The 26,554-nt window shown below is 44.9% G+C and overlaps 2 protein-coding genes across 3 annotated transcripts in view; both read left to right on the top strand.

The window, feature by feature from the left end:
* Positions 1–269: 269 nt before the first annotated feature.
* Positions 270–17,069, top strand: Chmp5 (charged multivesicular body protein 5). Its single transcript, XM_021160161.3, has 8 exons — positions 270–469; positions 1,258–1,362; positions 2,314–2,360; positions 4,153–4,246; positions 4,815–4,886; positions 10,873–10,981; positions 12,835–12,947; positions 16,359–17,069. Exons 1-8 carry the CDS (start codon positions 401–403, stop codon positions 16,407–16,409), a joined length of 660 nt encoding a protein of 219 aa, XP_021015820.1. The 5' UTR covers positions 270–400; the 3' UTR covers positions 16,410–17,069.
* Positions 17,070–22,730: 5,661 nt separating this feature from the next.
* Positions 22,731–26,554, top strand: part of Nfx1 (nuclear transcription factor, X-box binding 1) — a 55,030-nt gene continuing 51,206 nt past the window's right edge. For both annotated transcript variants that reach the window (XM_021159379.3, XM_021159380.3), the window contains exon 1: positions 22,731–22,878. In XM_021159379.3, the coding sequence (XP_021015038.1) occupies positions 22,854–22,878 (25 nt within the window). In that variant the 5' untranslated portion in view covers positions 22,731–22,853. The remainder of the gene's footprint in view (positions 22,879–26,554) is intronic.

Genomic DNA, 26,554 nt, shown 5'->3' with positions numbered 1-26,554 from the left:
TTTGTTCACAGCGCAGCGGTGGCTACCGGGCGCGCAGCCTTGCAACCCCGCCCCACTACTCACCAGTTCCGCCCCATCTACTCGCCACGCCCTCGGAACTGACCCTGCTTCAGGCCCCGCCCTATCCGCCTAGCCGCGTCTAAGCCCCACCCACTCCGCCAAGGCACCGCCCTATCCCTCCTCATAAGCCCCTCCTTCAGAAGTCTTTCCACCTCTCCCAGAGCTCCGCGCTCCTTCTCCGGAAGGAGGAGCTGAAAACACGGAAAAGGGATCGGGAAGACTCGGGCGAGCACTCTGCGCTTGCGCATGGGGTGGGGGAAGCCGGAAATTGAAACCTGAGCGACTACGCTTCCGTTTCTGGTTTTCCTCCAGTGTTTGGGTTTCCTCGCCGCCGGCCAAGATGAACCGATTCTTCGGAAAAGCGAAACCCAAGGCTCCGCCACCTAGCCTGACGGACTGCATTGGGACGGTGGGCATTTGACTTTGCATACCTCTGACACTCCGACCCGTCCATCCCGAATTCGTACTCCACCCGATTCCTGGTTCGGGCCCATTAAACCTCAGTCTTCTTCATCCCCACCCCTTTCATCCCTGTTTTCCAGGTCATTCCTGACCCCAGAGACCAGACAGTCTAATCTCATCATTCTTTCGCCCTTACTTCACTTAGCTCTTTCCGATGCCCACTGTGCCCCACCCCTTCTTCCTCGCTTTGGTTCCCACATTCCAACCTACCTTCCCTATGTCACTACAGTCCACTTCGTTTAACCTGGCCTTTTAAAAACCCTTTTTCACTCCTCTCTCCTTACCCTTGTCAGGGTTAACATATCTATACCTTAGTCCTGGGTCTGAGTAGCACAGAATTCTGAATCTTGGCCCTTCCAGATTAAACCTGATCTCGGAAATGTTTTTAGATCTCATCTTAGCCTGTGTTGATTGGTTCATTCCACGCACGTTAATGCAGAGTCCCAAGTTTACTATTCTCCTACTTGGGAAATCTCAGCCAGCGGAGAGAATCCCAAGTCGTTTTCCTCAAGAGAGGGCTGCTATATCAGAATCTGGGAGGTGGGAGAGAGTTTATGTAAGCCCTCCCCAATGGTTCCGGCTGGAATTCCCCACCCTTAAGAAAAACCCTATTTTCTGCCCTTTGCTATATTGTTCCTTTTGTTTTCTTTTGCATATTCCTCTCTTTCTGCCCTTTTCCGTGTAAACATATTATAATAGTTATCACCTCATGTGATAGTGATATTTTCCTCCAAGGTGGATAGCAGGGCAGAATCCATTGACAAAAAAATTTCCCGGCTGGATGCTGAACTAGTGAAATATAAGGATCAAATCAAGAAGATGAGAGAGGGTCCTGCTAAGGTAAGGCTGGTGACAACTGTTTTAGGGAGTACTGTGAAGGGACTGGTGAAGGATACAAAAAAATACAGGAAATCTGGTAAAGAGACGCTACATGTGAGGACCTGTTCTTCAGGGAACAGAGGCTACAGCCATATACAAGAGGGAGGCTGGGTTTTAATGTGGTAGGTAGAAGATGCTGATGACATGTAATGGGAATTGGCATGCTCTGCTGAGAAGGTCTGACTCTGAAGAGGAGAGCTGGTTGTGCCCAGAATCAGGGTGTTGTCTGGCTACTCAGGTTAGACTAGATATAGCGTGTAAGGTCAGTGTTCTGATACTAACACTACTTAATAGGCTATGGATATATTGGTATCTTTTTTTTCATAACTTTATAACTTTTTAACAGTATGAACCAGGATATCACTCAGCTTCAATTTTCTCATGTTAAATGAAGATAATATATACTAATGTGTGAGGATTAAATAACAAGTCACCTACATGGCATTATTTCTAGAATATCTCGTAGTAGTTGATAAATTTTCGTGAAGAACCAATAGAGGAATCAAAGGTTGATGTAGAGGTTCCCAGATTCTGAAAGGGGGAGGAGGCTTGTGGGCTGTTGTAAATGGCTTCTAACGTGAGGACATGATAGCGGTTGACCGTGTTATATTTAAATGGAAAGCAACTGGATATACACAGTGTGCTCTGTTGGAGCTGGAAGTGGAAATACAATGCCTAGGGAAAGGAAGAGGAATTGAGGATACAGAGGGTGGGTTGCAAAGGGCGCTAAGATGTACCAGCTGGGCATTAGAGTTATCTGTGCTCGAAACTTGAAGAAGAAGAGTAGAGTCAAGGAGCCTCCGCATCTGCCATCTTGCAGAAGAAACATGTAGGTGCAGGAGTGTGAGCATAGGGGAGACTTCTTGTGCCATCTGTGTTCCTTCTTTTAATTAAGTCTGTTTTTCTCCTCAGAACATGGTCAAACAGAAAGCCCTGAGAGTTTTAAAGCAAAAGCGGATGTAAGTCATATGCCTCATCTCCCTTCTAAGAACAGTTTGAAATCAGAAAGTGAAGAGGCCTTCCATTCTTTCTGGCTTTCATATCTTCTCAGTAGTCTTGATTTCATTACAAATGTGCAAAAGCTTCCAAAAGCTTACTACCTAAGCTTCGGCAACCACGTGGGATCACTTTGGCTGGCAAGGTCGAGATGGTTTGGGTCTCCTGTGGTTGAGTTAGTATGAGCGTTTCAGTTTTGTTTGTAAAGTTAGGAGTGCTAAATATTCATTCTCTCTCACCAGAATAAATGTGAAGGTTCACAGTTTATTTTCAATTACTATGTCCCAGTGTTTGTGCGGAACCCCAGTTTATATGTGGTGTTCACCCGTGTGGTCTGCTCAGCCTTTGAGATCATCCATGGAGTTGTGGACTCGAGACACAATCAGCTTATAGGAAACCGGGAAAAGTGTGATGGCTTTGTTTCAATTTTAAAATGACTTTGTAACAGTCAGATACTGTCTTCCATTTTTTTAAAATACATTAAAATCACACTGGGAAAAAAAAAAAACCTAATAATACCTAGAATGGCCAGCATGTATTACAATTGGTTTTAAAGTATTTTGGTTTTCTTGTGGAAGGAATTTGGCTTTGATGGCCTGGACCTGTTATCCTAGCATTTGGGAGGTAGAGGACCTGGAACCTATGAGCACTGACTACATAGAAAATCAAGGCTAGCCTTGGCTACATAAGACCCTGTCTCAAATAAGTAAATAAACCAAGCAGGGTGGCACACAACCTGTAGACCTAGTACTTGATATATGGAGGCAAGAACATCAGGGGTTCAAAGCTACCCTGGGCTAGTAAATTCTAGAGTAACTTGGGCTACATGAATCCCTGCCTCAAAAATAAATAAGTAAATCAATGGAATGTAGATTTATTGCAGAAACTTGGAACATATATTAAACAGGTAAAGAAAGTTTATCTAGATTCTTAGGAAACTGAAATTATGTGTCTTATATAAGCTGTCGTCTTGCCCCTTGTTTCTGCTTTTAGAGACAAGGTTCTCTGTGTACCCCACGCTGGCCTCCAGCTCCAGTTCCCTGGCTCAGTCCCCCAGTTGCTAGGATTATAACCTTGTGCCACGATGCCTAACTGAATAGAATCATTTGCTGATTTCCTGGATCATGAATTACCTATTTTTCTTCTGCTAATTAGATGACTTTCATGGTGTATAACGATCATGGTGACATAAATCTTTGATATTATATAACTCGGTAGAAAACATTATTTTAAAGAGTATTTCAAGTATCAGACATTATATTAAGTCTGATGGATAGCCTAAATTATGAATATAATTTTGAGTCTGAAAAACATTTAGCTATACATATGAAGAATCTTAAAAAAATAGTCTTAGCCTTTGCCCCAAGAGTTCCACCCCTGAGAATTCATCTTGGGGAATAACTAGAAAAATATAAATAAGATGAAATGAGACGGAGAGGAAGGCCAGGAGTGGAGACACCCACATTGTCAGCATTTGGAAGCTGAAGCAGGAAAATCACTATAAGTTTGAGGCTGGCCTGGACTACAAAATCCTTTCTCAAAAAATAGAAAAAAGAGCAAATACTATGTTGCTAAGTGGGAATAGTTAAAACTTAAATATACCCAAGGGAAAAAGACTTTGGAGGGATTTTTGAAAGAGTGGGTAGTTTTAAAATGATCTGGGGTTGGGTTTGTTTGCTATTTAGCATTAAGGCTGTTTTCTCCTAAGGATTTCTATCTGGTTCACATTTCTAATTTTTACTTGACCCCAAAAAGGTATGAGCAACAGCGAGACAACCTGGCCCAACAGTCCTTTAACATGGAGCAAGCTAATTACACCATCCAGTCACTAAAGGACACCAAGACCACGGTATGCCCCATGCTCCTTTTCCCATTTTAACTTGTTGTTTTTGTTTTTGTTTTTGTTTTTGAAGACAGGATTTCTCTGTGTAGTCCTGGTTATCCTGGAACTCACTCTGTGGGCCAGGCTAGCTTCGAACTCACAGAGATCCTCCTGCCTCTGCCTTCTGAGTGCTGGGATTAAAGGTGTGTGTCATCATCTCCAGCTTCGTTTTCATTTTTCATCTCATATACTTTGCTATGGTTTAGTAAACATGACATTCTGTGGTTGGGCACTTTGCATGCGTGTGTACGTATGACATTCTGTGGTTGGGTACTTTGCATGCGTGTGTACGTAGTTACAGATGGTTGTGAGCGTATGGATGCTGGGACTCAAACCTAGGTCTTCTGCGAGAGCGACAGATGCTCTGAACCACCGAGACATCGCTCCAGCACAAACGTGAGCTCTCAGGACAGTGTGTTTTCGGGGCTGGGGATGAGACAGTGGTAGGATGGTTGCCTGGTATGTACGAGTATCTGAGTTCAGATCCTCCGTTCTTCAAGATAAAACAACAAATACATTGTGCTTTCTTTTTTAGGTTGATGCCATGAAATTGGGAGTAAAGGAAATGAAGAAGGCATATAAGGAAGTAAAAATCGACCAGATTGAGGTGAGCTGTCTATCTGCTGGGTTTTGCCAGATGTGCACTTGTTGCAAAGATGAGAATAAGGGTTTGTGGTGAGAAACTCACAGAAAAGGGATGAAATCCTGGTCCTGCTGTTTGCTAGTGTAGTGACTTCTGGAAAGGGAAGGGCACCAAAGGTCTCAGTTTCGTCACTGCTAATGCAAAGACCCAGGTAGCACATTTAGTTATTATGCCTGTAAAATAAGTGAGCTAATTAAGTATTGTTTCATTTACTGTGTGCTAGCCTATCTCAATCTCCTAAATTCTGGAATTTTGGTCGTGTGCTGTGGTTCTTTTTGTTTTTTGGGTGTTGTTGTTTATTTATTTGTTTTTTAGACAAGGGTTCTCTACATAGCCCTGGCTGTCCTGGAACTCACTCTGTAGATCAGGCTGACCTCAAACCCACAGAGATCCTCCGGCCCTCTGCCTTCTGAGTACTGGGATTAAAGACTACCACTGTGTGCTACCACTGCCTTGTAGTTTCTATGAGAGCTGTTTAATATGAACTTAAGAGAAAGTTTGGCTATTCTAACTTCTTTCTTTTGTTTGTTTGTTCTTTATGACTTCATTATGTCTGTAATTATGAGTATATGAATATATCTATGTATGGGTCTACTCATGTGCATGCAGTCTCTTCTGAGGCCAGAAGAGGGTGCTGGATCCCTTGGAGTTAGAGTCCCAGGTACCTGTGAGCTTCGTGTACATGGATGTAGGGGCCTAAGCTCAGGTCCTCGGAACAGCAGCACTGCTCTTAACCACTACACCATCTTTCCAGCTCAAGTTTCACTTTGCTTCTGAGGCAGGATGTCATTCTGTAGCCTAGGCTCATGTAGAACTTATTATATCTCCTAGGTTAGCCCTGCACTTGTGTCAGTCCTGCCTCAGCCCCCGAAGTGCTAGCCTTGCCTTCAACCTCATTCTGGCTTTTGGCTTTTTGGATGCCTCCCTATCTCCTTTCCATTTTCCTTGTCCGCCCCTAATAGATTGCCAGCACGACACACTTCATAAATGTATCCTTTGACTGTGCTCTACACTTTGAACACTTAGGTTTATTTTTCTAATATAAATTAAAATATCTTTATTGTTTTATAGTTCTAACTTTTGAATTTTTTATTTGCATGTTTATCTGTTTTTATTCTTTTTATTAAAAAAAAATTGAAAAAAAAAGAGAGAGAGAGAGAGAAGACCGGGCGTGGTAGAGCATGCCTTTAATCCCAGCACTTGGGAGGCAGAGGCAGGCGGATTTCTGAGTTCGAGGCCAGCCTGGTCTACAGAGTGAGTTCCAGGACAGCCAAGGCTACACAGAGAAACCCTGTCTCGAAAAACCAAAAAAAAAAAAAAAAAAAAAAAAAAGACTTTGGGCCAGGTTAATAGGGTACACCATTGTCCCAGCGCTCCAGAGGCAGAAGCAGGAAGATCTCCGTGAGTTTGACATCAGCCTGGTCTACAGAGGGAGTTCTAGAACAGCTAGGGCTACACAGAGAGACCCTTTCTCAAAAAAGTTCATTTTTATTTTTTTTATTTTTCAGTATGTGTATATCTGTGTGTTTGCTTTTTGTGTTTATGGAGGCCAGAAGAAAACAGATCCCAGCAGCTGTGAGCTGACCGTGTGGCTGCTGGGAGACACACTCAGATCTTCAGCAAGAGCAGTCCACAATTTTAGTCAATGAGACACCTACCCACCCCAACTCCCTATTTAAATTTTTCTATCTTTTTATTTCGCAGAACATTAGGGCATCTATGCTTTTTAGATTAGCACTTCTGTTTGTGTTGCTTTTGTTTATCTAGTATTGATTTTAAAGGTATATTAACCTGATACTTTGCATGGTAACTTTCTTTTTCTCTTGCTGTGTCTATACTAGACTATGTAACTAGAAACTGTGTTCATAGGCTGTGTTATGGTTGCAGGCCTATAATCTCAAAAGTCAAGAGGCAGAAGAATCATAAGTTCAAGGCTTGGGGCTGGAGAGATGGCCCAGAGGTTAAAAGCACTGACTGCTCTTCCAGAGGTCCTGAGTTCAGTTCCCAGCAACCACATGGTGGCTCACAACCATCTGTAATGGGATCCGATGCCCTCTTCTGGTGTGTCTGAAGACAGCTACAGTATGCTCATATAAAATAAATAAGTTCAGGGCCGGCCTAGACCACAAGCAAGACACTGTCTACAAAAAAAAAAAAAAAAAAAAAAAAAAAGAATACAGAGAAATCTTAACTCATCAAATGATTTGAGAAGCTCTTTCCCCTCTTTTCTGGAGACAGGGTCTTACCCAGTTAGGCGTGACTGGTCTAGAACTCACAACAATCCTCCTGCTTCAGCCTCGAGTGTTGGGAACCCCATGCCTAGCTAGGGATACTTGTTGATGTGTAATTCCTTAGACCTGACTTGAATCCTTCCTCTGTTACTGTTTGTTCCTCTTACTTTTACCTGTTCTCTGCCAGAGGTCGCCTTGGTAACACTGACAGTTTGACGCTCAGAATTGCAGAAACGCTTTCTAGTTCATATGCTCTCTACTGTCATGTGGAAAACCAAACTAGGCTGCCAGGAAAGAATTTGACTTTGCTGCTCTGGACCTTGTGGCTGGGGGTCTGCAGATACCATGGCCAGCAGAGGATTGTTCCAGGGGCGGCAAGAAGGAAGTTTGGTTCCGCATGCCTCAGTAGCAGTGTTGATTCAAACTTCAGGATTTTGATGCCAGATGCCTTATTTTAGGCATCCTTAAGCAGAGCACAGTTTGGAAAAAAGATTCCTGGTGATAATTAGTTCAATCCCATGTGCACAACAAAATTAAGCCATGATTACATTGAATTTCTTATAAAATGCAAATGACATCTTCCATAAAGATATGTTTTATAAATAAACTAAGGAAGCAGACTCAAAGCAAAATGCTCATGATAAGGGTGGGTGAGAGGCTTGTGGCTCGGCTCATGATAAGGGTGGGTGAGAGGCTTGTGGCTCGGCTCATGATAAGGGTGGGTGAGAGGCTTGTGGCTCGGCTCATGATAAGGGTGGGTGAGAGGCTTGTGGCTCGGCTCATGATAAGGGTGGGTGAGAGGCTTGTGGCTCAGCCATGCAGGTGGTGCAGAGGTCATGCCCGTGCTCTCAGGTTTGTGGGCAGAAAACAGCTTATACATGTCTCCCTTTGAAGAGGCAACCCTTCGTGTTTAACATTCTTGGTTTCCCTGGTGCTTATCTGAGGATACAGGTACCTGCATGCTCCTCCAGGAAGCGCTCGTGCTGAGCGAGGCCTGCTGTGTTTTCAGCAGTGGCCTCCAGTGGCCTCATACGCTCTGTATATGAAGAACATTCTGGTGTTTGGCCTACTTTTTTGGTGGTGGTGGCATTGAAAATTGAACATAGGGTCTTGTACATGCTAGGCAAATGCTATGCCTCCTTCCCCACAGCCCCGCCCCCAGATATATCTTTTCACTTTCTAAAATTTAGCTTTTAGACAAAGTGTCATTAAGATGCCCAGGATGGGGCTCGAGAGATGGCTCAGCAGTTAAGAGCACTGACTTCTCTTCTGAAGGTCCTGAGTTCAAATCCCAGCAACTACATGGTGGTTCACAACCATTTGTAATGAGATCTGATGCCCTCTTGTGGGGTGTCTGAAGACAACTACAGTGTACTTACATATAATAAATAAATAAATCTTAAAAAAAAAAAAAGATGCCCAGGATGGCTTTAAGCTAAGTAATGTTTTATATATATTATTGTAATAAATCTTATAGTAGCCATATGCAGTATGAGTCTTAATGATCTCATTAAAAATGATTTACTTATTTTTATTTAAGGGGTATGATTATTTTATCTGCATGTCTGTATGTGCACTGTGTGCATGACCGGCCAGCGCAGGCATCAGGCTTCCCCAGAACTGGAGTTATAGAGAGTTGTGAGCCATCCTGTGGGTTCTGGAAAAGGAACTCAGGCCCTCTGTACGAGCAGTGAGTGCTGTTAACTGCTGAAGCATTTCCCCAGCTATCCCCTCCTCTTCTAAAAAGATATAAGTTATGTATATGCATGTGTGTCCAAGGAGGGTCATATGCATGTGAGATCAGTTGTCCTTAGAGGCCAAAAGAGAGGGTCAGAGCCCATTATTCTGAAGCTATTGCCTCCCACCACAGATGCTAGGAACCAAACTCCGGTCCTTGAAAGAACAGCTGTGGTCTTAGCCGTGATCCATCTCTCTTGTCTAATATCCCATTTTTTAAGTGAGAAAAATAGCTGAGGGTAGAACTGGGGGGTAGAGCATGTGCTGACCATAATCAACACTCTTGACTTCACCCAGGACCACCTAAAGGCGGTGGGCTTAGTTTTAGGGTTTTTGTTTTAATACTTAATTTTTTTATTTTATGAGTATTAGTGTTTGCTTATATGTATGTCTGAGTACCATCTGCCCCACGGGGGCCAGAAGAGGACATCAGGATCCCTTGGGACTGGAGTTAGACTTGAGTGCTGGGAACCAAACTCGGGTCATCTGGAAGAGCAACCACTAGTGCTGGAAGCTGAGTGGCTGTCTCTGCAGCCCTGGAAAGGCTTGGGCATTGCTTCTCACTAAGCAGTATGAGATTTGTGCCGGGACTGTAACTCAGCGAGTCCTTGCTGAGCACACAGAAGGCTCTCTTTCAGTCTCCAGCACCACACCAGGAAAAAGAAAAGTGGAAGCCACAGGTTGGGCCTGGTGGCATACACCTTTAATCCCAGAATTTGGGAGGTGGAGGCAAGAGGATAAGGAATTTAAGGTCATCTTTAACTACAGAGTGCACTTGAGATCAAACTGGGCCACCTTCAGGAGCATCTTCTCAGTTGACTAAAGCTAGTTTTTAGCTGCTGTCGTGTAGAGAGGTGAACTGACAGTAATTGAGAGCTGGTTATATAATTGGGATTTTTTAAATTTCTATTTCGGGCCAGTGAGATGGCTGAGCAGGTGAGGGCACGTGTCTCCAAGTCTGGACCTGAGTTCAGCCTCTGCTATTCACACAGTGATAAGAGAGAACCGATTCCCACAAGTTGTCCTGACATCTGTTTGTGCACTAATGGCGCATGCCCCCACATCATGCATGTACACACAGAAACACATGCGTATGAATATATGAATGAATAAGTCAATAAATAAAGAAATGTAATTTTTAAATTAATTTTCAGTTCCCATTCCTAAGATTCAGAGGAAAATGTAGAGGACGAGAGTTAGTAGAGGAAGATAATAAAAAAATAAAAAGATAGATGCAAACCTTGTTATGGAAAGCTCATTTTGGATACCCTTACCTGCTTCAGGGATCTGTTGTTTGCTTCTCAATAGACTTGCTTTCTTATACTTCTAATAATTATGATGATGACGATGGTGATGGTGGTGGTGATGGGGCTGGAGAGCTGGATCAGCAGCTGAGCACTTACAGAGGACCAGAGTCTGGGTCCCACAACTGCCTATAACTCCAGCTCCAAGGGACCTGTCAGCCTTGTCTGGCCTCCTCAGGCACCTGCATGTGCACATATATAGATACGGGGATAAAAATGTCTACAGAAGGGGCCACAGGTGCCTTGTCAGTGTCTGACTGAGAAGGCTGAAGAAAAGCCTCTTAAGCAGCCTAAGGCACAGGCTGAGGAAACGGACAAGGAAGATAAGGCTTGTAGGCAGAACAGAGAGGGGCAGGAGAGACTCAGGAGGTAGAAGCCAAGGCCGAGGGGAAGTCAGAAATCTGGCAAAAAGGAAGCTGTTCCTTGAACCTAAGATGACAGTGACCCTTTCCATTCCTGTTTCAATATCTGAATTCCCTGCTGTGACATCTTTTGCCACATCTTTAGCTAGAATGAAATGTTAGAGCCTGCTGTGCATTATAAGAAACTTTTCTTTACTAAAAGTATACAATGGCTCACTGTCATTAGTTTCATCCAGCCTGCTGTCCTACCTGTGTTGTACTCTGACTTCTCTATCCATTGGAATGAAAGAACATTCTGTCTTGTGTATTTCTATAGGACTTACAAGACCAGCTGGAGGATATGATGGAAGATGCAAATGAGATCCAGGAAGCCCTGGGCCGCAGCTACGGCACCCCAGAGTTAGATGAGGACGACCTGGAAGCAGGTGAGTGAGTGCTATGAATGGGTATTAGCTTCAGAGTCTGAAAGGAACAGCTCTGGAATCTCTACCCAAAGGCTGCTTAAAATTCTTACCAGAGCCAGGCAGTGGTGGTACACACCTTTAGTCCCAGCACTCAGGAAGTAGGCAGATCTCTGTGAGTTGTAGACCAGCCTGGTTTACAGAGCAAGTTCTAAAACAGACAGAGCTACACAGAGAAACCTGTTTCAACAAACAAACCAAATTCTTACTAGGATGCCAGGCATGGCGGTAGATGCCTTTAATCCCAACTTCCCAGAGGCAGAGACAAGCAGATCTCTGGCATGGTCTACATAGAGAGTTCCAGGACAGCCAGGGCCATGTAGAGTAACCCTTGTTTCAATAAAACAAACAAAAAAGCAGTTCCTATCAGGGTTGTCTAGGAGTTGGTTATGACACAGTCTGAGCAGAGAGCCAGCTCTGTGAGGCGGCTGCATCCACCATGCTGCTGCTACGGCACCACGGTGCTTGGCGTTTGTGTCTTCAGCTTAGCAGTTTCCTGTTGTTTTCCTTTTGACCTGAACCCTATGGGGTAGATTCAACATCGAAGAAAACCAATGTGAGCCCTACATCTCTTTCTTAACTTTATTACATTATTTATTTATGTATTGGGTGTCAGGGGCAGGGGGGATGCATGTTGGAGTCCTGGCCGTGCTTGTGAAGGAGATCTGCAGGATTCAGCTCTCTTTCTATCATGTGGGTCCCAGGGATTGAAGTCAGATCATTGGCCTTGAGCGCAGGGGCCTTTAGCTGGTAAGCTGTTGACCAGCCTGACTCCTACATTTATAAAACCTCCCCTATATACTGCCTGCTTGGATTCATCATTGTAAGCACACTCATGCTTGGGAAGAAGTATGCGGTGCCATTGAAAGGCCAGAGCGGGGACTCTTCCATAGCAAGCGTGAGACTGTGGAGGAGTAGGGGTTGCCATGAGAAGTGGGCAGGGTCGTTGAGTAGGCTTAGGACGAAGAGTAAAAGCTATTGCTGTAGTCACAGGAGAGTGGTGCTGGCCTAGACTGTGTGATGTTAGAAGACAGAGAGAAGTGGACCATGAAGAGGGAGGTGTCGGGATGCTTGTGAGTGCTAGCGAGGCTGGAAAAGCCCATGCTGGATTCCTATGGCTCTCTGTCCTACTCTGCCTGTCCCCTCTTCCCCTCCTTGTTCTTCCTGAGCTCCAGTTTTACCTACACCATTTTCCCATTATTTCAGTTTTTTAAAATTTTCTGACTTGAATTTTCCTCAGTGACTTTCTACCTGACTTCCTTCTTACAAGGCCATTCCTGGCGCCTGCTAGCTTTCACTTTAGTTATTCCTACAGCCTGACTCCATATGATGGCCACAGGATGTTCCGTCGCCAGTGCTGCTCGGCACTGCTTTCCTTTAGTCCATCAGTAAATGAGATTTTTCTTTTATTTTCTTTTAACATTTATGTTAGAGTTGTCTAATTCGGATGAGCCAATTCTCAAGCATAGCTTTGTTGTCAAGTCTGGGACCCTGTAAACCAGTGGGGCTGATTGACTTTATCGGGGGAGGGAGGTGTTTTCCATAACTGTTATCTACTAGTTTCCTTGAGATTTTCTTATAATGGCCACCTTTCATTTTGCAACTGGAAATAAATCCTTTTCCCAAGGTGGGTGGATGTCTGAGTTCTAGGCCAGGTAGGATTACATAGCGAGCCCCTCCCTGTGGCAAAGGAAAATGATTGACAAGTGAACCTTTTCCCTTTGCATTTTATTTGTTCACTACAAGTGGTTTGGCTTTTTGACCTGAGGGGCTAGCTTCTCTTCTGAGCTTTCTATAATGCACCTGTTTGATTTCAGAGTTGGATGCGCTGGGCGATGAGCTTCTGGCTGATGAAGATAGCTCCTACTTGGATGAGGCAGCTTCCGCACCTGCAATTCCGGAAGGTGTTCCCACTGACACAAAAAACAAGGTAGTGTTTGTCCTTAAGGCTTGTTCATACCTTACTGCCTGTAGTGTAGACAGTCCAACAGAAAATTCACTAATGCATCCATGAAGAGGAGCTTTCTGAAAGATTTATTTATTTCCTGTCTGAGTTTTGCCTGTATGTCTTTTCATGCATTATTAATGCTAGAGGTTTTATGTCCCCCAATTTGGAAATCTAAAATGTAGTCTTAAGCTTAACAACCCTAATCTATTTTACACACCCTTAAAAGTCAGGTTTTCCTGCATTGGACAATTAATTAGCTACATAAATAATGCCACTGAGGCTAAAGAATGTTTTGTTTTCCTGGTACTGGGGCCTGATGCCTGCTGGGCAAGCTCTCTTCCATGGAGCTGTATCTTCTTTTGAGACAGGGTCTCATCAGGTTGTCCAGGCTGGCCTTGAACTTTCAGGCCTCTCCCACTAGGCCAACTGTCCTTATCAATACAATGGTAGTCTGTATGATATATATAATCATCTCGTAAGCCAGCCCTGTTTACAGCCCTATTTACAGGAATTTCCATTTTGATTCTAGGAAAGCAGTATGCATGCATGAGCCTTGCTTAGTGGAACTGTTAGGGGTGTGTGTGTGTGTGTGTGTTTGTTTGTGTGTGGTGTGGTGTGGTGTGGTGCTGGGAATTTATCTTAGGGCCTCACACATGTTAAGCAAGCACATTATACAAAGTAATATTCCCAGCCTGTCTTTTTATTTTGTTTTGTTTGTTAAATTAATTTAGACAGAGGGTCTCTGGTGTACTTTACTCCTGAATTCAAGCAGTCGTTTGGCCATAGTCTCTCAAGTAGCTGAGCCTGTAAGCAGCCCACTTCTCTGCTTAGCTTTGGGTGGTTATATTAAAGAGGGTTCTACTCCCGAGCTGGCAAGTTGGCTCAGTAAGTTGAGTGCTTGCTGTCTTGTAGAGGACCTGAGTTCAATTCCTTGTGCCCACATGTCAGCCCACAGCCATCCGTAACTCCAGTTCCAGGGAGATCTAATGCCCTCTTCTGACCTTCACAGACCTAAGATGTATACTTGTGCTCAGACAGACATACAGCGCAACTCATACACATAAATATTGAGAGAGTGGGGAAGGGGGAAGGAGAAAGAGCATCCCACCTTGACACACTAGTCAATTATTTACTGGATTGTTTAAACTATGAAGTATAAAATTTAAGTATAGAGCTGGAGAGATGGTCCAGCAGGTAAGAGCACTGACTGCTCTTCCAGAGGTCCTGAGTTCAATTCCCAGCAACCACATTGTGTCTCACAACCATCTGTAATGGGATCCGATGCCCTCTTCTGGTGTGTCTAAAGACAGTGACAGTGTACTCATAAATAAAAAATAAGTAAATAAATTTTAGGTATAAAACTTAAGAAGTAAGGCTGGGGATGTATCTCAGTTGAACAGAGTCCTGGATCAGATCCCTAGCATTTCATTGGCCAGGTCTTGTGCCATACCAGTAATCCCAGTATGGGGGAGGTAGGGACAGTAGGATTAGAAATTCAAGACCATCCTTGGTTACAGAGAGAGTTGGAAGCCAACCTGAGATACATGAAGACCCTGTTTTGGGGTGGGTGAGGAACCTTAATGTTAGAAAGATCCTAGTTCAGCACAGAAAGAGAATTGGCATTTCTGACAGATCACCTAGCTGTTTTGAGCTTTTCTATTCCTAGCGTATGTGAAGTATTTTATAAGATTATTGTTTAGAGCAATTTATGTGTTGTATGTAAAGGACTTAAAATCCTGTCTTATCCTGTATATTTATCATAAACAGAGCATGTTACTGCTTATAAAATCTCTCTCTTGGTTGCTAATGTAATGTCTTTTTTGCCACTGGATATTTATAGCCCTTGTTTTGTCTGATCTCCCTATAAGCATACTGGTACTCACAATACAGCAGATAGAATGTCTGAGTGGGGTCTAGTCCGAAATCTGCCTTTATTCACTATGGAATTCTGAGTAAATTAGAAATTTGTGTCTTCTCTCTTATCTTAGGGTTACCATTGGTATGATAAAACACCATGACCAAAAGCAAATTGGAGAGGAAAAGGTTATTTGACTTGAAAGGGTTATTCCACATTGTACTTCCTCTCTGAAGGAATTTGGGCCAAGAACTCTTAACAGGGAGGAACCTGGAGACAAGAGCTGACACAGAAGCTATGGAGGAAGGCTGCATATCAGCTTGCTCTCCGTGGTTTGCTCAGTCTGTTTTGTTTTTTTTTTTTTTTTGGTTTTTCGAGACAGGGTTTCTCTGTGTAGCCCTGGCTGTCCTGGAACTCACTTTGTAGACCAGGCTGGCCTCGAACTCAGAAATCCGCCTGCCTCTACCTCCCAAGTGCTGGGATTAAAGGCGTGCGCCACCACGCCCGGCTTCAGTCTGCTTTGTTTTAGCACCCAGGACCACGAGCCCGTGGGTGGTGCCATCCCTCATTGATCTTTAAGAAAATGCCCCATAGGCTTGCCTACAGCTCCATCTTACAGGGGTATTTTCCCAATTGAGGTCCTTTCCTTTTGGGTGCCATAGCTTATATCAAGTGGCACACTAGCCAGCACAGCTCTGTATATTACTTTCCCTTGCTATCAAATGTGAAAAGCAACAGGTGAGGGTCAGATAGTTTCTTAGGTCTTCATAGATGGTCTCTGAATTGCTTCTTATACCCTGCTCCTCCCTTGAGCTCAGAGTGGTCTCAACTTTGTCGTCTACCCACTCCATTCCATCACCTCTCTGACTTCTTAAAAGTCCCACATGCACAGGTTGCTTTAAATAATTATATAATTACCTACTATTTAGTAATTATGCTGAAGCTATTTTTGTGAACACTAGTGTGACTCGCCTTTTCAGTTTCCTAGTAACAGGTCCCTGAAGCATCTGTGTTATTTTAACACAGGGCCCCACACATACTAGGCAAGTATTCTGCTGTGCTGTATCTCTGTATCTCCAGCTCTTCCCAGTTTTTGGGCACAGATCAGCGTGAAGATGGGACTTTTAACAATATAGGCTGATTCGTGGCAAAACCTGGTATGGGGAGTGACTTGTCTACCCGAGACAGTCCCCTTCAAGGCTTTGCCAGTCTATAAAAGATGACAGTGAAAGCAAGGTATTTAGAGGCAGGCACTCCTCCCCTCCCCTCTGGCTGCCCAGCTACCTTTCCTCTTTCTGGGTTTATTCTTGTATGTTTCCTCCTCTTTCTTTTCCACCCTGCAGAGGAGCTCCACTTTAATCCTTCGCAGTTCTTGATTTATGAAGCAAGCCCCTTTTGCCTTTTTAGAGGAGGCTTATTGTCAGCTTCTGAGTAGGATTTTGGTTTTGATTGTTAACTTGGGTGTGACTTTTGCCTGCTAACTGTGATCGTGTTTACTGCGTCAAAGAGCAGCCCTGACCGTTGATTTCTTCTCCCAGGATGGCGTGCTGGTGGATGAATTTGGACTGCCGCAGATTCCCGCTTCGTAGACTTAGAACATTCCAGCACGTGATGTAAAACTACAAGAGAAGTATTCTGGGACTAGGAAATAGTTCCCGCTCTGCCAACCAGATTTAGGTTTCTTTCCTTTCTTTGAAGGAAAAGCTAATTACACTGCTCCTGTATTTTTATTTTTTCCGTTAAGGAATTCATTGCTTTTGGGAAGCTGTCTTTACTAAAATTTGATTCTTTTTTTTTTTTCTCTTAGGAAAGACTAATTGAAAAGTACCCTTGACTTTGTATGACTTGTTTTCATTCGTTAACAATAATCTGAGATTAAACCACGGAGATGAGACTCTGAATTCTGTGGTAGTGTAAGTACAGTCTCAGTGTGCTGATGCATTGATAAGATAAAAATGATTGATGAGATTGAGACTGCTGGTAGTATGCTTCAGAACCATTGTCTGTTGTGGTATTGTAGATGGCTTAAGTGATGGCCTCTTTTGATAGATTTTGTTGTGTCATGTGAGCAAGTCATTACTCGATCTACTGTTGGAATGAGCTATCACTACTGTATCATGAGTTACTATTTTGATTCCATGGTTCCCTCAGTATACTAGCCTGACTTGTAATGAATAATGAATATTTCTTGATATTTAATGTATAGGACATTTATTTATACTCAATAAATATTTTTCAAAAGGATATAATTGCACTATCACTTTAACCTAAACCCTCCACTGCAGAGCCAAGGGTTGCAATAGAAAGGAAGGAAGGAACAGAAAGCAGTCTCAGCTTGGATTTTGGATGTGCCGGCTTTTTCATTTTTTATTTATTTATTTATTTTTTGGTTTTCTGAGACAGGGTTTCTCTGTGTAGCCCTGGCTGTCCTGGAACTCACTTTGTAGACCAGGCTGGCCTCAAACTCAGAAATCCGCCTGTCTCTGCCTCCCAAGTGCTGGGATTAAAGTTGTGTGCCACCACGCCCGGCGAATGTGTCAATTATGAACTACTGTTTCTTATTAGTTCTTGCCTCATGAGGAGTAAGTTACGAAGTACTCGGTACTTTAATGTTCTGTTCTCCCTCAAGGGACTGACAATAAAAAGGAAAATCCAGGGGGCTGGTGAGATGGCTCAGTGGGTAAGAGCACCCGACTGCTCTTCCGAAGGTCAGGAGTTCAAATCCCAGCAACCACATGGTGGCTCACAACCATCTGTAATGAGGTCTGGCGCCCTCTTCTGGAGTGTCTGAAGACAGCTACAGTGTACTTACATATAATAAATAAATCTTTAAAAAAAAAAAAAAAAAAAAAAAAAAAAAAAAAAAAAGGAAAATCCAGACCTTCATCCTTTTCTTGTAAGTCCAGCTGCTACCTGATTTCAGGGATTTTTTTTTTTTTTTTTACTATTTTTTAAAAAACATTTTCTATGTTTGGCTGTTTTGTCTGCATGTATGTGTGTGAACGATGTGTGTCCAATGCCTCACAGAGTTACAGACGGTTGTAAGCTGCCTTGTAGGTGCTGGGGATTGAACCCAGGTCCTCTGCAAGAGCTCTTAACATTGAGCTATTTATCCAGCCCCCAGCTTCAGGGTCCTTACTGATCCCTCTGTGATGGTTAATCTTGCTAGTTAGCCTGGTCGGATTTCAACTCACTTAGGAGACAAGCTTCTGCATGTGCCTGTGAGAGGTGAGGTGGAGGGCCACCCTGACTGTTGGTGGCATGGTTCTATGGGGTAGGGGTCTACACTGATGAGAAGGAGAAAGCGAGCCCTGTTCGGCATTCATCCCCACTGCCTGATGCAGTGTGACCAACTGTTCGAGCTTCTGTACCAGCCCCTCCCCACCGTGCTGGGCTGCACGCTCAGACTGTCAACCAGAAGGAACCCTTCTTTTTAAAGTTCTTTGTATTTTGTCAGAGCAACCAGGCAAGTAGCTTCACACGTTTTCCTTGTCTTTTCAATATATTCCCTCTCCAACCTAGCTTGGCAGCTCATGTCTTGTACGCCAGCTTTTCTTGCGTCTGCGGAGCAAGCAATAAACATATATTGAATACTAGCTGATTCAGACCCTGTAACCACCCAGAGACTATCAAAGAGCAATCAGCCCCTTCTAGTTACAAGTAGGATAAGGCATACCTTAAACCCTCTCCACGTCCACAAACCTCACTTTCCCAAGAAGCCTTCCATGAGCACACACAGTGCCTCTCATGACCTCCTTGAAACCTCTCTTGGTTTTCCTGTCTTGTCTGAAGTTGACTTCCTGTCTGTCCCCTTAATCTCCTATTCCATGGGCTCTTCTTTCTCATTCAACCCCTGAGGTGTTTCTTCTATTATAGGTACAATGTATACGCTTGAGTAATCTCAGGCTTATGGATTTCAGAGGTTACTTATGTATTAATGACTCAAAATAATGGCCAGTAGCCTTATTTCCCTATTCTTGTTTTCAATTCTGGGTGTTTTCATGGTAATGTCAGTGATGGTTAGCTTTAATTTCCAATTTGACACAACTAAGAATCCCAGGGGAGGAGAATCTTAATGAGGGATATGAGCTAGTCTGTGGGCCCATCTGTTGGCATTGTCTTGAGTTAACTGATAGGGAAAGCCACAGCCCCCTGTGGGCTGTACGATTCCTAGACAGGGATCCTGAAATGTGTGAGCTGAGACACTGTAGTAGTAGGCAGTGGTGGTATTGCAGTTTATCCGCTGTACTTCCTTTGCTTGCTTGTTCGTTAGTGACCTCAGCCACCCTCCTGGCCTCCACTGCTGACCCTCACACCTGTGCCTCCCGCTCTGGGCTTCCTCAGTTTTCAGAATCCTGGGTTTTATGGATTTTGAAAATGTTCTATATGAGTACAGCATACTTATTTCAGTCCAACTCCCCTCTCCCAGCTTCAGTTCCTACTATATCCCCCCACGCCCTTGAACTCATGACCTCTTCTTTTTCCTTTTTTTTTTTTTCAGGAATTTTTTTTTGAATTATTTATTTTATGTATATGAATACACCATGCTGTCTTCAGACACACCAGAAGAAGGCATCGGATCCCATTGTGGATAGTTGTGAGCCACCATGTGATTGCTGGGACTTGAACTCAGGACCTGTGGAAGAGCAGTCAGTGTTCTTAACTGCTGAGCCATCTCTCCAGCCCCTCATGACCTCTTCTATAATTTTTGTTTTGTTTTGTTTTTTGAGACAGGGTTTCTCTGTGTAGCCCTGGCTATCCTGGAACTCACTCTGTAGACCAGGCTAGCCTCAAACTCAGAAATCCACCTGCTTCTGCCTCCCAAGTGCTTGCGATTAAAGGTATATAACACCACCGCCCGGCCAATTATTATATGTATATGTATGTGTAGCCTACCGAGTCCACTTAGTGTTGCTCACATGTACATGTGTTTAGGGCTGAACACTTGAGACGGGATAATCTGTCAGTGGCTTATCCCTGGAGATAACTGACAGTTATCTCTCTTCCTCAGCGGCCATTGACTGCCTACAGCTCGTCATCTAATGGTGGAGCCTTGTGAAATTTCCTCCATTTGGGTTGGTGTATCAACTGGAGTTGTCATTATGCAGGTCTTATTTAGGCAACCATATTGTTAGGATTTTGTGAGTGCAACCTTTCTGTCCTATCTCAAAGATGCTAACTCGTGGAAAGTATCCACCTTGCTTCTCTAACTCTTAAACTCCTTATGATTCCTCTACCAAGATGTTCTCTGAGCCTTGGGTGTAGAGATCCTGTAGGTGGTGTACCCATTGGAGCTGGGTACCCCATGGACTACATTTTAACCAGCTGTGGATCTCTAGTAGTTGTGTCAGCTACAAACATCCAGCTCTTTGCCAGACAATTATTTGGATGTCCCAGACTCTCACAAGCACTTCACAGTCACATAGCAAAGACAGATCATCACCTTCCTCCAGACCCACGGGAAACCATTGTCCTGTCACCTAAACAGAATGCTGTAGAATTGTCTTCATTGCCTTCATTTTGCTTCATCCTACATAGCCAAGAAATGATTAAGCTTGCTTTTAAAAAGTCACATTGTTTATTTAGGTGGGGGATCACAGGTATCTGTGGAGGTCAGAGGACAACTTGCAAGAATCCGTTCTCTCCTCACATCATAGGGTTCCTGGTGACTGGACTCTGGTCACCAGGCTTGGCAGGAAACACCTTTATCTGCTAAGTTATTTCACTGACCCCACTCCCTGGATTTAACATTTCTCAAGCCCAGTTTCCTTCTCAGTTTCTAGTGGCCTAGATATATCTCATATAATCTTTGGACTGAAAGACCTGCTGTTTACATGCGTAATTTCACTTCCTTGAATTTATTTATCATGTACAACTAATCTTTCTGGTATATATATATATATGTGACTTAAAATCACTAACAGCTCCGTAAAATCAAATTGCCTGTAATTCAAGTTCCAGGGGATCCAGTGCCCTCTTTTGGCCTCCCAAGAACACCTGGACACATACATGTACATACATACACTCAGACAATCATGTTCAACATACACACAGAGAGAGAAATATTTTTTTTAAAAAAGTCCATAGCAAGAAAAACACAGCAACTCAACAGAAAAGAATAGACAACAGATATAAAGTGAGAAGTCTAAAAGAAGAAATCCATAAGGCTATTAAGTAATGTTCAACCAGAAGGCTGACAAGGAGGTTCAGCAGGTAATAGCACTTCCTGCTAGGCTGTTGACCTGAGTCAGATCCCTCAGACCTATAGCAGAAAGGAGAGAACCAAGCTGTGTGATGACCATGGAGGTGTCTGCTGCTGAGAATTAAGCCAGGGCTCTGTTCCATCAGGAACTTCTGGTCAGAGATAACGATCATTTGATCATTTGGGTTTTTAGACTGGTTAACTTTGGTGTTACTGATAAATTGCTATCTTCATTTGACTTTGTTAAACATTATACATTGGCCTTTGCTGTGCTCCGAGGTTCTGGAGTACGATGTCATTTGAAAACAAGCAGTGTGTAGCCTACTAAATTCCAAAGATGCCAATTGACTCTGCAACTTGCCCACAAACGTCTGTTCTTCCCCCCCCCCCCCCCTCCTTGTCTCTCTCGTCTCACTACTGCAGGTAGTACAAATACAACGGTTTCGTGTCTCACCTTTCAGAGGCCAATTTTCAAATATGATTCCTGAAGGATTCCTAAATGTGCTGGGTTAGGGGCAGGCTAAGCCACCCAGTCGAAGGCTTCTTAGTCTGTAGACATTAGAAAGAAGTGCAGAAGCCCTGTAACCAAAATGGTCACAGACATCGTGGAGAGTGTTTGAGACAGGGTCGTACTGGCCTCAGACTCACAGAGAACTACTGTCTCTGCTGTCAGAGTGCTGGAATTAAAACCTAAGTCACCACACCTCACCTTGGAAGATTATATTTTACTATAAAAGAGGCTGAGCCAGAGAAGATCCTACTGCAAGGCCCGTTCCAAGGTACAACCTTGAGAAATTACGCCATGCAAGCAAGACCTGATGTAAAAGTGGTTTATTAGGGTTAGACGAGTGAGGGCCTAGGAAAGGTACAGAGGCAGACAAGTAGGCATGGATCCAGTCAGACAGACAGGAGCAAAGCCATGTGGCAGAGAGAAGCGGACCGGGACGCTGACAATAGACAGCGGCTGAGTGGCGGGGCTGAGGGGGTGTCTCTTTAGACGCAGCACACACCGATGGCACAGGGTGGAGGCAGGTCTAAGTGGTTGCTAGGTCCCTGGGGGCAGGCCAGCAGAATGCCAGAATACCAACAGGCGCGCTACAGCAGGACACCCTTTCCCCACTTCACCCCCCCCCCCAAAAAAAAAACCCCAGTAACTTCAAACTGTCTACCTCAGTTGGTGTTCATTTGTATTTGTTACTTGCCTACGGGTTTGTGGCTCATTTGCTATTAGTTCTTTAGATACTGTGCTTCGTTTTACACACACAGGGATAGGTAGCCCAGGACCTGGAACTCACTACATCCCACTCCCACCCCACCCCCGATCCAGCCTCCCAGGTCCTGGAGTCGTGGGCTACCTAACCCTTGGCAGGTAACCTTTTATTGTTTTGTAGTCTTTTCCTCCACAATGCCCTTTGATTACTACAGCGCCCCCCCCCCCCTCGCTGCCTGCGTGAACCGCTCCAGGCCGCCTCTTAGCTGAAGGTCATTTGAAGCCGGGCGGATGGCAGGACTTGACAAAAAGGCGTAGCAGCTGGAGAACCCAGCAGCTCTCGAAAAGCAATTACGCAAGTTGGGGGCAGCAGATCCCGCGGTCCGGGTGGCTCCCCTCCAGCCACTCGTCCTCCCCACAAACCCCGCTTCCACCCGAGCGGGCGCATTTGTCTGACGTCCCAAATGCGCCATTTCACTGTGTGCTCAGGTAGCACCACCCCCTTGGCTGTCCACAGGCGCGTAGGAGCGACTAGTCTCTCGGCGCCGGAAATCCGGGACACGTGACCAGGTGACAGCCTTCGCTCGGTGGCGGGGCTCGCTTGAGGTGCTGCGGCACGGGATGGCGGAGGCGCCTCCGGTCTCAGGTACTGTCCTGTTCCCCGCGCGGGACCCCCTAGGGTCTAGCAGTCTAGTCGGAAGGGTGCGGGCCATTGCGGTGGCAAGTGGGGTGCGAGCTGCGCGGGGACAGTGGCTCGCGAGGGCCAAGCCACGCGCGCTGCACGTACGGAACCCTCCTCCATCTTCCACGGGATGGGGAGGCTCGGCCCCTGGGTTTCCGAGGAGAGCGGGCGGGTCCCGGCGCCAAGGGAGCGGACGTGGGCATCCGCCGCCCCCCGCGGGGCTCCTTCCGGCCTTCCCGAGGCCGCGCGGAGCAGAGTCGGGCGGGCGGGCGGGCGGGCGTAGGCGACTCTCCGTAGCGGGCCCTGGAGGCCAGCGAGTTTGCGCGCTGTGCTAGGGGTGTGTTCTTTACCTCTCGGAGTGGCGGGTTCCGCGCGCGCGGGCCAGCCAGCCAGCGGGCCCCGTCCTGAGGGGGTGTGAAATCCCATATTGAGGTGCGTGACGTGATCCAGTCTCAGTTACCTCATCTGTCAGCCTGGAGTTAGTAAGCTAATTCCCAGACCCGCCCTGTTCTCTCCCTGATTGTTGGCTCACTCCCCCTCCCGGAGCTACCCCTGCGGTAGAGACCGCCTCATTTGACTGTTCGTATAAGTTATTTCCATTTTCTTCAAGGCGTATTGGTGAATCCGGGGTTTCAAATTTTGTGGACAGCAAAAAAAAAAAAAAAAGAACGTTTTGCATGGGGTATTAGTACACATTTGCCTAAATGTAAACGTGAGCCGAGAAGCTGGGGCGCTCCTTCAAGTGTTTAAGAACAGTAGCTCCTCAACAGAGCAGTCACGTTCCGCTTGCACAACCACCTAGAAAGCTGTAGGCGATCTGACGCCCTCTTCTGGCCACGGAGGGCATCAGCAAACACGTGGCATATATCCCGCCCCCCACCCCCCAAAGCATCCTTGCTAAAACAGGCACACACGATTAAAAGAAAAGGTTTTTTTTTTTTTGTTTTTAAAGTAAACCAAATGTTTCAGTGCTATCAGACATGGTAGCGCACATCTTTAATCCCAGCCCTCGGGAGGGCGAAACAGGAGGATCTTTTGAGTTGGAGTCCAGCCTGGTTTACGTAGTTGCAGACCATCCAGGGTAACATAGTGAGATCCTGTCTGGGAAGATGGGGTTGGAGGCGGAGAAGCAGCGGTTTCTTTTACTATCAACAACATACTCTTTTTTTTTTTTTTTTTTTTTTTTTTGGTTTTTCGAGACAGGGTTTCTCTGTGTAGCCCTGGCTGTCCTGGAACTCACTCTGTAGACCAGGCTGGCCTCGAACTCAGAAATCCGCCTGCCTCTGCCTCCCGAGTGCTGGGATTAAAGGCATGTGCCACCAACACCAGGCTAACAACATACTCTTAACATTACGATTAGGCAGAAGAAGAAGACCACGTTGACGACTAGTCACAACCCACTGTGTAGATTTGACATAATGGCCTGCTCTTCCTGAAAATCACAGCATTGCCCAACATTGGCTTGAATTACAATTGCGCTTCTGACAGGTTGATGGGGCACTATTAAGGCTGTGCCTGTACTATGCTACAGGTCAGATGTTCTTTTCCCTTTCTCAGTTTAAAGAGTGGAAGAACACATTGCATTGGCGTGTCCCAGTCTTGACTTGGATGTAAAAATCGTCTTGAAGAGTGGAGAACTTAGGCAGATACATTGTCACCCCCCTCCTCCAGGCCTTCACTGGCCCTCTAAACCGAATCTGTTCGTTTTCTCCTCCTCACCCTGACTTATTTCCACACCCTTGGACATTTGAAGCAGAGCTGAGTGAGGACTAGCTGTGACTCGGAGTTTTAGCCTCTGGGACTGCGCTCTAGGTTACCACCGGTGAGCCCCAAAGCATGTGCTGAGTCTCTGTTCAAGAAATCCCAGCTTCCTTGGCCTATAGTCTTTGTTCTTTAACATCTAGCTCACTCACTTCCAAAAGTGGTTCTCGACCTTCCTATGCTGCAGCCCTTTAATACAGTTCCTCAGGTTGTGGTGACCCCAACCATAAAATTGTTTTGTTGTTGCCTCCTAACTGTACTTTTGCTGCTGTTATGAATCATAATGTAAATATCTGTATTTTCCAGTGGTCTTATGCGACCCCTGTGAAAGGGTTGTTCTATACTCCTGAAGGCCTCACAACCCACAGGCTGTGTGTGATCCATTGCCCTAAGTAAGGTCTTTAGACTGATCCAGGATGAAAATTTCCCCCTTATTTTCAGGCTTCCTAGTGCCAACTGGTTGGATTACTCTCGCATTGCTGTGTTTTGTTGCGTCTCTGGTACCCCTTACTTGTACTATAATAACTTGGCTAGAGGACATCTCACTAATGGAGGAACTACTACTTAAAATACTGAAATGTGTCTCACTTAGGCCATGGGATAGCTTCCTGATTCATGTGTCCCTTTCCTCAAATCTCTTTTTAAAAAGATTTATTTATTATATATGTAAGTACTTATAGCTGTCTTCAGACACACCAGAAGAGGATGTCAGATCTCATTATGGATGTTTCTCAGCCACAATGTGGTTGTGGGATTTGAACAGAGGACCTTCGGAAGAGCAGTCAGTGCTCTTAACCATTGAGCCATCTCTCTAGTTCCCTCTTCAAGTCTCATTACAGATATTTCTTTTTAAAAAAAATATTTTTTTACACTGTGCATTGTTATATCTGTGTGAGGGTATTGAATCCCCTGGAACTGGAGTTAAAGCCATTTGTGAGCTGCCAAATGAGTGCTGGAAATTGACCATGGCTCCTCTGGAAGGGCAGCCAGTGAGTTCAGCTATCTCTCCAGCCCTCTTTAAGGGTTTCCTGAGGGTTTTGGCTTAGGTCTAGTAAAAGCACAACTATGTATGGCTATTCAATATGAAAGTCCTTTATCAGGCTAATGGGCAGCTTTACTGACCTTTTTCTAGCCCCCTTCTCCATCCTTGCTTCAAGCAGGAGAAAACTGTACAGCATCTCTTGGCACCATTTTACCCATTCCCACTTTTAAGTCTATCTCATCTTCCCAGAATACCTCTAATCCTCTTGCCATTTGTGAGGCCCTTCACCCCACCCTCAGAGCACTACCTGTGTGAAAGTGTTTGCGACAAAGCCTGGATTGAATGCGATGTTTCTCTATGGCCTTTATGAACTCACCAGTTCTTCACTGTGTTTCTATGGTGCTGCTGCCTTGCCTCTGTCAGGGTGCAGTGTGAATATAAGCACCAAGTCACCAGTGCTACATGCCATTCTACCGTATCCTAAGGCAGAATTCAGAGTTGCCTTGGAGTGAGCACCTGTGGCCTTGGGCAAGCTACCCAGTTTTCTCATCAGCAGAGTGAAGGTTAAATGAGCTAATGAAGCTGGAGAGATAGATGCTCAGCTGTTAAGAGCACTGTCTGCCCTTCCAGAGGACTCAATTTTGGTTCTTAGCATCTACACCAAGTGACTCACACTTCCTGTAACTCCAGTTCCAGGGGATCTGAGACCTTCTCTTGCCTCAGGACACCTCCACACACACATGCTCACACCACAGAGCATGTACATATTTAAAACAGAGTAAAGAAGTTAACACATGCAAAGTGCTTAGAAGAGTGTGTAGCCCATATTAAGTAACAGGTCTTACTATTAAACTTGAAATCCACAGGTTTTGCAGTATATTCATTGGAGTCTGTGTT

The sequence above is a fragment of the Mus caroli genome, unplaced genomic scaffold, assembly GCF_978045245.1.
Source record: "Mus caroli unplaced genomic scaffold, Mus_caroli_1 scaffold_6, whole genome shotgun sequence".
Taxonomy (NCBI): Eukaryota; Metazoa; Chordata; class Mammalia; order Rodentia; family Muridae; genus Mus; species Mus caroli.
This window is presented reverse-complemented; position numbering and strand designations above follow the sequence as displayed.

What these genes read in the sequence shown, in the direction of transcription:
- Chmp5 (XM_021160161.3), top strand. Translation starts at nt 401, where the DNA reads ATGAACCGATTCTTCGGAAAAGCGAAACCCAAGGCTCCGCCACCTAGC. An exon ending in TAAAGGACACCAAGACCACG is followed by an intron (nt 4,247 to 4,814) that starts GTATGCCCCATG and finishes TTTCTTTTTTAG; the next exon opens with GTTGATGCCATGAAATTGGG. An exon ending in CCACTGACACAAAAAACAAG is followed by an intron (nt 12,948 to 16,358) that starts GTAGTGTTTGTC and finishes TTCTTCTCCCAG; the next exon opens with GATGGCGTGCTGGTGGATGA.